Consider the following 13,042-nt stretch of genomic DNA (forward strand, 5'->3'; position numbering starts at 1 on the left):
ACCACTCAGCCGCAAAAAGGGGGCGTGGGTTGTTTGTGGGCAGGTGATGTGGTATGCAAAATGCTATGACGCAGTGGTAAAAAATAAAAAAAAGAAGGGGGCAAACGGGGCGTAATCCCACTCAGAACGAAAGGAAGTAACCGCAGACAAATCGGGCAATAAAATAAAATCTAAAAGAAATACCCCCAAAAACTCCTACTTTCACCCCTATTAATAGATATTTGTGTATAAAGAGTCCGAGTCATCGTCTCGTTTTACCAGTATTCATCATGCCCAAAACAACTGACAAACTTTTTTGGCTTAAATTCAACCCGACCACGCCCAGAACGCCCCCTGCATAGGACCTCCACCAAAAACCGCAGATAAGTTATATACTCGCCCTCTAAACCCCCTTTAAAATAAAATAATAAAATACAATTGATAAGAAAAACTTCTGAAATACAACTGTAATCAATGGTATTTTTAACGTAGTTAAAATACAGCGGAAACATGGATTTTAGAACGATCAGTTGAACTGCGACTTTTGAAGGGGAAAAATATGGAGCGGAATAATATACATATGTACAAACATATATTTGATTTTCTGTAGAATCAGCAAAATCACCTTGCCTTTGCTGACCATTAAAAAGATATACACTACCAATGCCATTTTTGCTCTGTGCTAAAGATTTGTTCCTCTAGTATATAAACTGTATATTTTTTATTTAATTGAATTGATTTTATTTTTATTGGCCGAGACAGCTACCTGTCGATCACGGTTTAAATGAAAGGAGAGAAGAGATAAATAAGCGTTACAGAAAAACAGGGATAGCGAGAAGACGACACCACGCGGGCGGAGATCACGAGATGCCACACAATCTGCAACATTTGGCACCATTATAGGGATCTTTATACATACCAGGCACTATCACCTGCATCATTATCATCGAAGCCCCCAGTCTTATTTAAGCCAATTATTTTTAGGTTAAACTTTTCACTGCATACTTTTAGATGCCACCATAAAATCCGCAACTATTTGTTTTCTATCTGTATATCTTTTACTTAATCGTTGGGAAGACCTCAAAGTGCCAAGAAAATAAAAAAGATAGTAGAAAAGAAAAAACAAAAATCTAGAAAAGAAAATGTATGCAAAAATACAAAACACAAAATCGAAAAGGAAGAAGCCAGTTTGCCTAAAGAAATCAATACAAAGAGAGGTGCATTATAAAGAGAACTTCTAGTCTCTTCCGCAGAAAAATGCTCTTTTATGCAGCTGAACAAACAAGTTTTGAATTCAAGTTAATAAAACATAAAATAAAATAAAGCGAAATAAAATAAAAGCAGGGGCAGGGGTAAATTGGCAATGAGAAACAGCTGAGCAAATGTTAAACGAAACTTTTCCATTACTGTATGTTTTGAAAATAGTTACACTAATCAGTTGTTAAATCGCTGTCAATTATATTGTACTGTGCAGTAACAAAAAATTTAAAGCTATTTCAATCTTCATTGAATCAGATTATCAATAAAAACCGGTCTGTGCTTCTAGAATAACAATTTGTTTATTTAATTATTCCGCAAAATATTCAGGAGTAGAGGATGTGTGCAAATGCAAAAACAGGTAGCAGGGATTCCTTCCCGACTTTCTCCTCAATTTATAATGTGATAAAATGTATCATTGCCCCAAAAAAAAGTCAACCCTGGATAAACCCTAGTTTCCCACAGCAAGGTTTAGAAAAACACATTTTTGCCATTTCAAATTTCAAATCAATAGACAAAAATATATTCACAAACTTGAGGCAGGGCAGGGTAGAAAAGAAATGAGGTGAGGTGAGAGGGCGATCGAATGCAAAACAAAAAATAAAAATAAAAAACACCTCATTAGGACGACAGACACGCCTCCATTTGGTCACAAGTTAGTGAATTTACGAATATTTTTAAACTTGTACGTACAAGTAGGTATATATGTATACACGGTACAAAAAATACATTTCACAAGCTGCTAAATATATGCATGTTGTTGTGCTCTAATATTTTTGGAAGTTTTTTGCTCTGTCATCCGTTTTATGAGACGAGCGCGTGATTGTCGAGCGTTAACAAAAATAAAAAAAATAACAACAACTAACAACGCCTTATCTCTGCTCCCGAATTCTCAATTCCTCCCAACCTCCCCCTTCGAGCGGTCGGTCTATATATATATTTGTATATAAATGTGGCTATATAAAATCAGAGCTGTAAGGAATATAGCCGCGAGCCTCTTGATCTTTTTACTGCTGATCTCTGATCATGCAGGCAGCATTAGCTCTAGCTCGAACTTGAACCTTACACAGAGAAACAAGCATTTTTACCAATGATATGAAATGATTTTTCTTAAAAACAAGTATAACCGATTTATTTTTAACAATTTCATAAGAAAATTCCCATAAAGAAAATATATGACTTAAACTAAAATCATATATAGAAATTAAAATCAATAGCCCTGTTTATTTATTTAAATATCAACGTATTTAATTTTTGTCTGTGTAAGTTTCTGATGTATTTATAAAATATTTCTCCCTGTGCACCTTTATCATTTGCTAATAAGCTCTGTCGGCTTTCTTATCAGTCAGCATCTGCCAAAGCTGCAAATCACTTATACGACTTACCGGATGGGAACTGAGACATCAACTTAAGCTGGGGATGATGTGAAGAGGATGAAGATGAAACTGAGGTGACAAGCACGTTGTGACACAGTGCCTTCCATAAAGAACACTCATAATAAGGGGATTGTTACTTTTCGCACCGCAACGTTAACGCTTCGATAAGCTCCCGGGCCAAGATTCCAAAATGATGCAACTGACAACAAGTTAACAATATATATATTACATTCGTAATACCTAAATATGGCTATTTGCATTTTAGTTATCCAATTGTAATAGGATCTTAGAACAAAGGGATAGAAATAGTATTCAATGATATACAAAATAACTGACTATAACAAAGAAAAACTATCGAATGACAAGTATTTGGATTATGATGAGAATACTAGGAATACTAAAATTTAATCTAAATATTATTATATCTATAATCTTTTCTGAAAAATTTCCGGTCACTTTTTGCGCACTTGTTAAGTCATGTCGTAAATCTCAGGTTAAATAATATATATTTAATCCAAAGTGTGCTAGTCACAAAGTATAATGTTCAAATGAGTAGGTGAAGAAATCAAAATCAGGTGGCGTAAGTGAGTGCTGTTGCCCTGGATCTGCCGTCTCTTTTTTCTGGCTCCCGGTCTCTTTCTTCCGCCCCTCCCTAGATTCTTCTTATCAACGACAATGCAACAACAGAGAAATATGGCCTGTTATAGAGCACGGACGAGAATATTCCGCTTTTCCTTATCGCCTGTCAACTGCTTTCCACAATAAAGCCAAGATCACATTTCGTATGACAATAAGATCACAAATGTAAGTATAAGTTCGTATATATCCCTGAGCGTTTCCGCCTGAGTATAATTCCTCTGCTTATTTATCGCAGCAAAGAAAAACCTAGACAAAGCTATCAAGAGTGCATTCGTTCATTGACCACACTTCTATATAGGACAGCAGTTGACAACAACATTTTATTTTTAAAGGAAGTTGTTGAGAAAAATGTTATGAAAATATCATAAACCATCTTACATATTTTTTTCATTGACTATGAAGAATTTTCACTTCCCTCACCCGCAGCGAAAACTTTATCACTTTCCTATAAATCTTCAAAAAAATTTCCGTAACCATACATACCCCAAATAAGAATACTTATCTATGTGTGTATATGTGTGTGTACGTAGAACAATCTCACCCGATACGATAACCCTCAGGAGTTTTGAGGAATTTGTGTTCCCATTGAATCAACACTTACCTACAAATAGAAGAAAGGAAATGACAATTTTTAAAAATCACAGTTTAAAACAATTTATAAGATTTTATGGTGGTACTTGGTTTTACAGGAAAAGTCTATTGGAAATGTTAAGTTCTAGAAAAATCCATAAGGATGTTTTAAATGACAAGGCAGTATACTCAGTACTTCAATTTAAAAATAAAAAATATTATAGATAGAAGTGACTATAATTAGTTAGTTTATACTTGATGCCCTACGAAACACCGAAATAAATACGTAAACAAAAATTAATATACATTATACACGTACTTTTTTTACAACGAATTACATTCAAAAATACGATTCCCTAGGAGGTTTTTTTTAAGTTTGGAACAAGTGCTTTTAAAACAACTAAACCATTTTAATTGAACTCCAAACATATCAGGGGTGCCACAGAAATCGCATAGCGCTAGATTCGCTTAGAATCTATATTGTTGTTAATCTATAAGACACCCACATCAACTCAGCGGTAAGCATTTTCTGTGGAACCCCTGTCATTTTTAGATGTTTTCGTGCTTTAGGAATGGTTAAAGTAGTGTCATTATTATTATTATGTATTGTAGTATGTTGAAAGCGATTTTTATGATAAGCAAAACAATCCTCTTAGGAATAACGCATTATATATAAGTGCCACAGAAATCTACTAGCATAAAATTTATATCGATGTATATAACGATTTCAGAGCTGCGCGATTTTTGTGGCACCCCCAAAAATATTTTACCTAGTATGTTTTTGAACTTTTGCACCACTTTGGTCCAACTGACGCAGGACTGTGTTCTGGCCAATTTGGCAGTCTTAACGTTCTCGCCACTCTCATCGCTGTCCTCATCTGCGTAACCTTCGAGATCTGGTTCGGCTCCTTGCTCGATATCTCCGGTGTCCTGGGAGTGCCGATCGTTTTTAGGGCGGGTGGTGATTGTGGTTGAATTGCTCTGGGGAATTCTGTCGTAGTGGTTGTCGTGGCTGTGGCGGCGCATCTTAACCACACCGTTGTCCATGTGGCTGTTGGCATCCACGTCCTCTTCTACATCCACATCGATATGGTGATCATCATGGAGATGGCTAGGGGGATTGGGTACCGAGTTATGTTTGCTCCTAGAGCTAGTATCACAGTGTGGTTGTTGTTTATAATCATCTTTGGTCTCATCCACCACCGCACCGCTGGCAGCCAGATTGGATGCCACGGTGGTGTTTCGCTTCTTGCGCTGCTCCTCGCTCCTCCTCTCCCTCTTCATCATTTGTTTCTGCTGCTTGGCAAGCAGCTGTTTCTGCTTGCGGGCGAACTTCTCCCTCAACTTGGGACTGCCGAACTCGTCCAGGTAGTACATGGTATCCTGGAGGCCGTCCTTGCGATTGATCAGCTTGGAATCGATGTTCGGATCCTCGCTGATCTTGAGCAGGGGAAAGTATATGTGGCCGTCGGTGGCGAGACTCTTGGCATCGCGACGACGGGCTATGGCCGCTGCCACTGTTAATTCCGCCTGATCGGGTGGCAGTAATCGGTTCTTGGGTTTAACATCCACCTCCCTTGCCGCCTCCTCCTCCGCCACCTGTTGCTCGGTCTTGCTCTTGAGGTTTATTATAATACCCGACTGACTGTCAGATTGGTTGTCGTTGTCGGCCTCCTCGACATCGTCGTCCACATTGACGCCATCGTCCTCCTCCTCGATTTCCACGTCGTCGCAGTCAACGTCATCATCACAGATTTCTACCTCATCGATGCGATCCTCCACATCGAATCCCTGGGTCCCGGTGCTATTGGTACTCTTGTACTTGATGCGGCTTCGCAGGATGTTGTTAGCCACATTACTCGCACCCACGACAGCGGGGTTGTCCACACTGCTGAGCTCTAGAGCGGAGGAGGCTCTTACTCTCTGCTGATCCTGGGTCTCGGAACAATTGCTGCCTAGGCTCTCGCTGCTGCTGTTCGATTGCTCCCCGCTCTCCTTTGAGCCTATGGCGTTATGGCTCGGTTTTCCCTTTCCCACACCCTGAATATCCTTGGCTTTCGATGGACGGGTCGCGACACCGTTTTCGATGCCGCTATCTTGACTGAGCAGCAACTGCTGCCGGTGCTGCTTCTGCCGCCACTTGCCGCCAGGTGGCGCCTGTGGCAAACTCAGCGAGCCACTGCTGCTGCGAGGTGGCGGCAACTGCAGTTGCTGCTGCGATGCACTGGAAACAATTACGCCACTGTCCGCCGAACCTGTCGATGTTTGCGATGAGAAGCGCTCGTTCAGCGGTATTTTAATCGGCTGGCTTATCGCGTTGTTATTATTACTGTTGTTATTATTAATGTTTAGTGCATTATTTATATTATTATTGCTGGCGGGCAATAAATTGAGAGCTGGTGCAGCTCCTGCTGCCTGCGTTGTGGTTGTTGTTGCCATCAGGTTTTTAATGGTCTGTTAAATACTCTAGGCGTTAGAGTATTTTGTTTGTTGGTTCTTTTAAGTTTATTAGGCGCCTTAGGTGGCACAGCTTAATAGGCTGGTAGGGTTTAAGATCACTCCTTTTTATATTTTTATAGCTTGTCCTGGCGCTTCACAGTCACATTGCCTAGTTTTTTATTTTAAAAAACAAATTAGACCTTGATTATGATTCGGTTACACCAACTTTTAATTTTTTGACTGCATTTTCAAAAACAAACTTGTTCAAGTATTCTGGCTAAATTTAGCCCACCATTGCGGTTTGTTGATTTGGACACCGTAAAAAATACAGAGAAAAGCCAAACAAAATCTTTTTAAATTTAAACACACTCACACGAAACAAAAACAAAAAATAGCAGTGAGAGAGATCTTTGTGATTTTCAATATTTAAGTGTCTATTTTGGTAAATTATTCGTGTTGTCCGGTCCGTTTTCTCAGCGGGCAACATGTGCGGCCGCCTTTGAGTTCGCGAATGAACGAATGAACTGAGAACTCGAGAAACCTAACGAAACGAAAATGATTTTTAACGTACAGCCGGTCGGCTACTTAACTCGGCAACGAACAACTTACAACAACACACAAACAAAACGTAAGTGTCAGCGAAACGTAAGCCACCGTAAGTGTCAGTAAAAAAAAAGGGAGATAGCCTCAGCGACGACGTCGGCAGCGACGCCAGCGCCATCGCCAACGGAACGAGTGGCAATGGAACACTACGCAAGCACGCAGTGAACGAGAGAGATGGGAAATAACAAAAGAGAGGGCCAACGGGTTCTGAGCGGGATGGAGAGTTACCTTCGTAACGTTTGACAATAAAACACCTGCAAAGACCGACACAACGGAATGGAACGCGGTGCAATTCTGGGACTAACCGAAAGATGATAAGCTTCTGAAGCTCGTTTTCCTTTTATTCATCTTGCTTTAGAGCCTTAATCTTATCACTACTTTAAAATGACTTATCAGCATTAAAAATACTACCATTAGAACCAAAAAAAAGAAACCATAATAAACCAACAACAAAGTTTTTATTTGTTTATGGGTATTTTTTCGCGTGTCGGGCCTATTAATTTACAACTGCACATATTTATCAACAGTGCTAAAGGGCGGAGATATTAAATCAAAAATACCGAAAATGTAAATGAAGGTGGGTAGTCTTAAACTTTTGAATTCGATTTATTTTACTAAACGGACTAAAACTTTAAAAGATATTCAAGTTGCGTTAGAGTGAATCTGAATATGTACTTTGAAACCAATTCGCAGATCCTAAAATTCTTCAATACGAACCTTATAGGCACATGAGAGAAGGACCTTAAAATGTCCATACATATGTATGTGGACCGCCCTAATGTACATTTTTATATGTGCATCAGTTTCCTTAAAACAAATCTCAAAGTTAGCCGATGTCTTGGTGCCAAAGACGCTGCCCCTTTTAGCAACAACTAATCCAGCAGCTGGAGAGATCGAATGATAAAAAAAACACTACTAATACCGAAAACCGCGCTTAGGAATAATCAATGGATGATCCCAATGGCGTATCCAAAATTTTGGTTGGGGGGACAAAAAAAAAATTGAGTAGAAAAAAAAAAATTCAAAATTGGAAATAAAATACATATTACATTCGTATACTTTTTAACCCGAGTGGGGGGATGATCTATGCCCATATCCTGCCGTGGATCCGCGCATAAATGATCCTAATAAGATTGTCAACGTGTCATATTTATTCTGTACTTAAACAATGGAAAAAGAAAACATCGATTATTTACTAGAAGAATGAAATGTTTCTTAAAAATCATAATTTCAAGAAAAACGCATTTAAAGGTTTCAAGTTGATTTGGTATTCTGTGAAACTTGCGTTATAGAGTTAAAATGTTTACCACAGTATTTCGGTTTTTTCAATAACCCATATCGCCAAATAATATTTAGTGAGCCATACTAATAAATCGCTATATACATATACATATATTGATAACATATCTATAATACCGTACGCTTTCTGCAAATAAAGTACCATTACAAAAATCAATGGCAAATTGATACTCAATTGCACGGTAAAGTAATCTGCGTCGACTAATTGATGTTATTACTATTTACCAATTGGAACCATACCATCTAGACCGATGCAATCGAATCGATTTTATGGAGCTACCACGCGAAAGTGTTTTGAAAACAGAGGACAACGCCACATTACCGCAAATTAGAGGAGTGCCCCAAGTCAAGTTGAAATGAAACTGAACCGTTAACCAAGAAGGGTACTACCCAAAGAACAACGGTAAACGTATAGAAGGTAAACATCAGCACAAAAAAACACTGGTCAGCAGACAGTGCGCAATAGACCAAAGGCAAGCCCCATTAAAACAACAACACAATTATTGCACGAGTCTCCGTCGTCTCCGTCCGTATGTAAAATCTCCCTATACGGAACGGCGTTCAGTTCGGTTTCAGGTTGAAAGCGGTTTTGCAGACGATGACAAGTGTCCAACAACGGGGCAGGTTGGCGATAGGGGCCGGGCGGTGCAGGGAATTACATAGGGTGCTTAGGTCAGTTTGTTGGCTTAGTTGGTTAGGTCATGCTATGGCGCAAAACTAAAAGAAACGGGGAAATAACAATAAAGAAACAGAAAAACGAAACCGAGCTAGTTGGGGGATGAACTAACAAAGCAAACTACTGCCCAACCGCTCCCAGTGCAACAGGGTGACGCAGTTTCGACAGGAAAAATGAAATGAAAGAAAAATACCACCAGACCACTTCTTAAGGCATATTAAACTTCAAAAAATATTTTTAAATTAGATAGTTTTAAAAAAAAAACTCCTACCCCCAGTAGGGTTATTCCGCCACTGCGTCGACGGCTTAAATTTTTATCGACATTAAGCTTAGAGGTAAAGCCCTAAATCTTATTATTTAATCGGAAAGTCACATTGCTGGGTGCATATCATCTCTCTCTTGTTTTTATTTATATTTTTACTCTTTATTTTAAACTCTAACAACGTGCATTTCTTTTCTCCTGCTCAAAAACAAAATTGACTGGACTTTATAACGAAATACATATGTACATATGTATGTTCTTACTGTTCACTAGATTTACAAATAACCTCTGAATCTAGAGAAGTCCACCAAAAAGTATCACAGAATAATAGTGGACTTTCTTGCTCCTTTCCCATTCGAAAACCCATTAACTATTTAATAACATTTTCCCATGTCCATGTCCCCAGTTTGCACTGCTCACCACGTGCCGGTGGGTTCTAGTTTTGAGTCAACTTCCATTTAAATAGCAAATGAGTTGGGGCTGGGCCTTGGTGTCGGGGTTTCCAGTGAAAATGAAAGCGGGTCTGCGGTTTTGCTGGGGGCCCGTGAGCCTAGCTGTTGTGTTCTTGTTTACTTGGTCTTGAACTTGCATGTCGATAATGCGCTCTGACATTTCCCGTGGTTGGTATTACTAACAGTGGTAATTGCGCCAAGACATGTTTTTACGGGCTATTTTTACCGGCTGGGAATTATTGATTCCGAATGTGGGAAAAATGTCAAAGCCAAACCTGTTTTCCCACTCGTTTCGTGCCCCTTTTTTGGGGTCTAGGCTATCGAACAGATTTGCGACTATAAATAAAATAAGAGGCGGCGTTTGACATCAAAAGCCAAATAAAATAAGCAACAACCAAAAAAAATTCAACCGTAGAACAGAAACGAAGACCCAAAAATACATCGAATACGTTCTAATTCCACTGCTTGCACAGCAGCACCATCTGTTGTCCACTTCATCAACCATATGAAAGTGAAAGTGAAATTACGAGCGCATAGAAGAGAAATAAACAGAACAAGAGAAAGTGAAAAATAATATAGCAGACAATATAATATTTGCATTTCATTTGGGAACAAGAAAAGAGGAAAATCATTTAAGAAAGAGCCTAAGGAAATTCGCGCATCTATTTACTAAAGACTTAAGAATACCAAAAGTCCGCAAATAACCAGCTAAAAGTGGAAGGTTTTGGGATGGTACACAAAAAAAGGAACGCCTTCAAATCCTCGACTATAAAATACAAGATCATGCGGATGTTGAATTCGGATATGTATTTTATAGGCTCGAACACGCTTCATTCTACCTGTTACACCCGACGAATACAATATACTCTTTTACTCTACAAGAACGGGTATAAAAAGCAGCTTGTGCATTGTTATCACTATCCTCGCACTGCCATCGTCAGCTGCTAATGACCGAGTCGGCAATCAATAATTAGAGCTGACCAAGGCAATTAACCCATGACTACACCTCAAAGTCGATCCACATCCAAAAGGCATATGACTTCGATAACAACGGTTGCAGCACACCGATAGCAAAAACGTAAAATAAACACAAACCGGTTTAAGGAGGAAACTGAACAAATAACATAAAATACAATTATGATTATAATTTAAGATAACATTTATTTGTAATGCTTATAAAAAACATAAGTTGGTACTGCAAAGTTTTCCCCTGCTGTTTGGTTGCAACTTGCGTGGAAAATCGATAAAAGGAAACAATGACACATCAACTACAAAGGAAAAATTATACACAACAAAGGTATAAGCACAAAGCCGTCGAAATGCTAAAAACCCTGAGGCAAAAGGAGGCGCAAGCAGTGGAAATTTCAGAGGGGGTAAGGCGGGACAGTCCCCAGGAAAAACGAGGAAAATATTACAAAGGAGAGGTGATTGAAGAAAGATGAGAGAAGGTGCCAAAGCCAAGACACGATTAGTCAATGCCCAACCCTGCTTGCAACCCCCTCCCAATAACCACCCACACCTAGGATAGACGGAAACAAGAACTGCCAAAAACTGGTAAAAACCGAAACGGCACACTCTTAACAGTCCACTTAGCGTTTTCAAAAAATAAATGGTAAATATTCCATAATACTCGTCTTACAGCAAATATATAAATTCAGAAATAGATATATATAAATATATGCAAATTAATACAATCAATATTCGTTGATTAGGTATCGATGTGTGCGTTTGCTCGTATCATTAGAGCAGCAATTATACGATTATTATTTAACCCACTTACATATATAACAACAACGTGAAATATGGAAAACAAAGAAACTTGAAGAATATACAGACATCTCAGTTCGAGGCTTTTTCTTTTAAATTAAAATACATCAACAATTTATTCCTTTTTTCAATAAGCGTTTACGACAATTGGAAAAAATTTCAAGTCAAGATTATATATAAAGCAACAGAACTTCTTTAAAGGAACCTTGGTTTAAGCCAGAGCCATAATCTTTAGGGGTTCACTAGAATTGCCCAACACCATGTAATTCATAATCGAATGACCAATTAAATAATAAGGAATTTCGTGTGACTTATTTCATTAAAATTCCCACTCATTTAAGATTCACTTTCAGCCTTTAGCCAATCACTCCCTCCTCGCGAATTACGACTAACAAAAAATCGACGGATGGTGAGTGGGCTGAATGTCAAAATTATCGCAAAACTCATACCCTTATTGTCGAATGGCCTTGCTGCTATTGGGCGGAAGTGGGATGGACTCGACTACTGCCAAAACCACACGTGCACAACGCAATTCATGCCCGAATCTTATCAGCAAATAAAAAAGTAACAAAAACAAGAGTTCAAGCAAATTGCCTAATTAATCAAAAATAATATAAAGCGCTTAGCCAAACGTGAACTTTGGTCATGTATGTGTTAAGTACTTTTCCCTGTTAACAAAGTGAACAAAGTAAAATGGAACTAGAGGTGGAATTAAAGCATGTATCGCCTATCTATACGGCCCCGTAATATTAAAGTTTGCATATACATATATACAAGAGGAGAGCAGAGATTAACTTACGCTGATAAGCTGCAATCCACTCTAAAAACCTCACTCCGCATACATATTCCGAATCTCAAAAACCCCCTCAAAAAACCCCTTCAAGTTGCCAAGTCCTTTGTTTCCATTTTTACTGCGCTTGATTATCATAATTACATGGAAAACAACAACAATGTTGAATTGCTCGATGTAAACAATTAAACGAGGCAAAGAAGCATTTTCCACATTGATAAGAATTACAAAATATTTTTGTTTATTTTTTCTAGTCGGAATTCATGGGAAAGTCACGACTGTGTTTGTAAAAATAAACAGAACACAATTTGCATATAAGCAACAACAATGTGATTCAACTTGTTATGTGTCTGAGTGGATGCATATTTTGAAACATTTTTAGATTGCTATTAGCCAAATATTTGTATTATTAAAACTTCTATAAAGAAATAATCTAAGTTTCATTATATGTACTTATGTATATTCATTGCAGCACATTATTTTAATCGACAATCATTCAGATATGATATTTTATGTATTTGGTGGTATTGGCCATTTTTATGATTTCAAAACTTCCAAGCAAACGTTCTCGATAAATACTAAACTAAATCCTGCTCAAAAAAACACAAGGGGCCTCAATGGGTTAAAACCACTTATGTAGATTGGCATTGGCTTAGTCACAACATATTTTTTCCAAATCACAAAAAAAAAAGAAGTAACAAGACAAAAAAATTAAAAAGAGCGCTGACTAAATGCGAAGTTCCAAGTACTTGGGTTGTCCCCCAAAAACCGAAACAAGAAACAAAACAAAACGGAAAAAATAATATAAAAGTAAGCTAGGGAACTCCCTTCAACCCGTGTATTTGTAAACCCCTTTTGCCATTAAGTTAACTGCTAAACATACATATAAAAAACGTAGAAAAATGCAAAGTACATATAATATAATATAATCAT

At 38.1% G+C, this 13,042-nt stretch overlaps 1 protein-coding gene across 10 annotated transcripts in view; it reads right to left on the reverse strand.

Moving 5' to 3' along the window:
• LOC119555853 (protein kinase shaggy) overlaps nucleotides 1–13,042 on the reverse strand; it is a 51,400-nt gene that overhangs the window by 14,314 nt on the left and 24,044 nt on the right. Inside the window, exon 1 of one of the 10 annotated variants that reach the window (XM_037867484.1) lies at nucleotides 4,592–6,751. The exons of 5 other annotated variants lie outside the window; for them this stretch is intronic. In XM_037867484.1, coding sequence (XP_037723412.1) covers nucleotides 4,592–6,260 — 1,669 coding nt within the window. In that variant the 5' untranslated portion in view covers nucleotides 6,261–6,751. Of the gene's footprint in view, nucleotides 1–4,591; nucleotides 6,753–13,042 lie in introns of those variants that run through there. 4 more of the 10 variants (XM_037867485.1, XM_037867488.1, XM_037867486.1 and 1 more) reach the window with 4 other exon arrangements.

Source organism: Drosophila subpulchrella, chromosome X (assembly GCF_014743375.2).
Source record: "Drosophila subpulchrella strain 33 F10 #4 breed RU33 chromosome X, RU_Dsub_v1.1 Primary Assembly, whole genome shotgun sequence".
Taxonomy (NCBI): domain Eukaryota; kingdom Metazoa; phylum Arthropoda; class Insecta; order Diptera; family Drosophilidae; genus Drosophila; species Drosophila subpulchrella.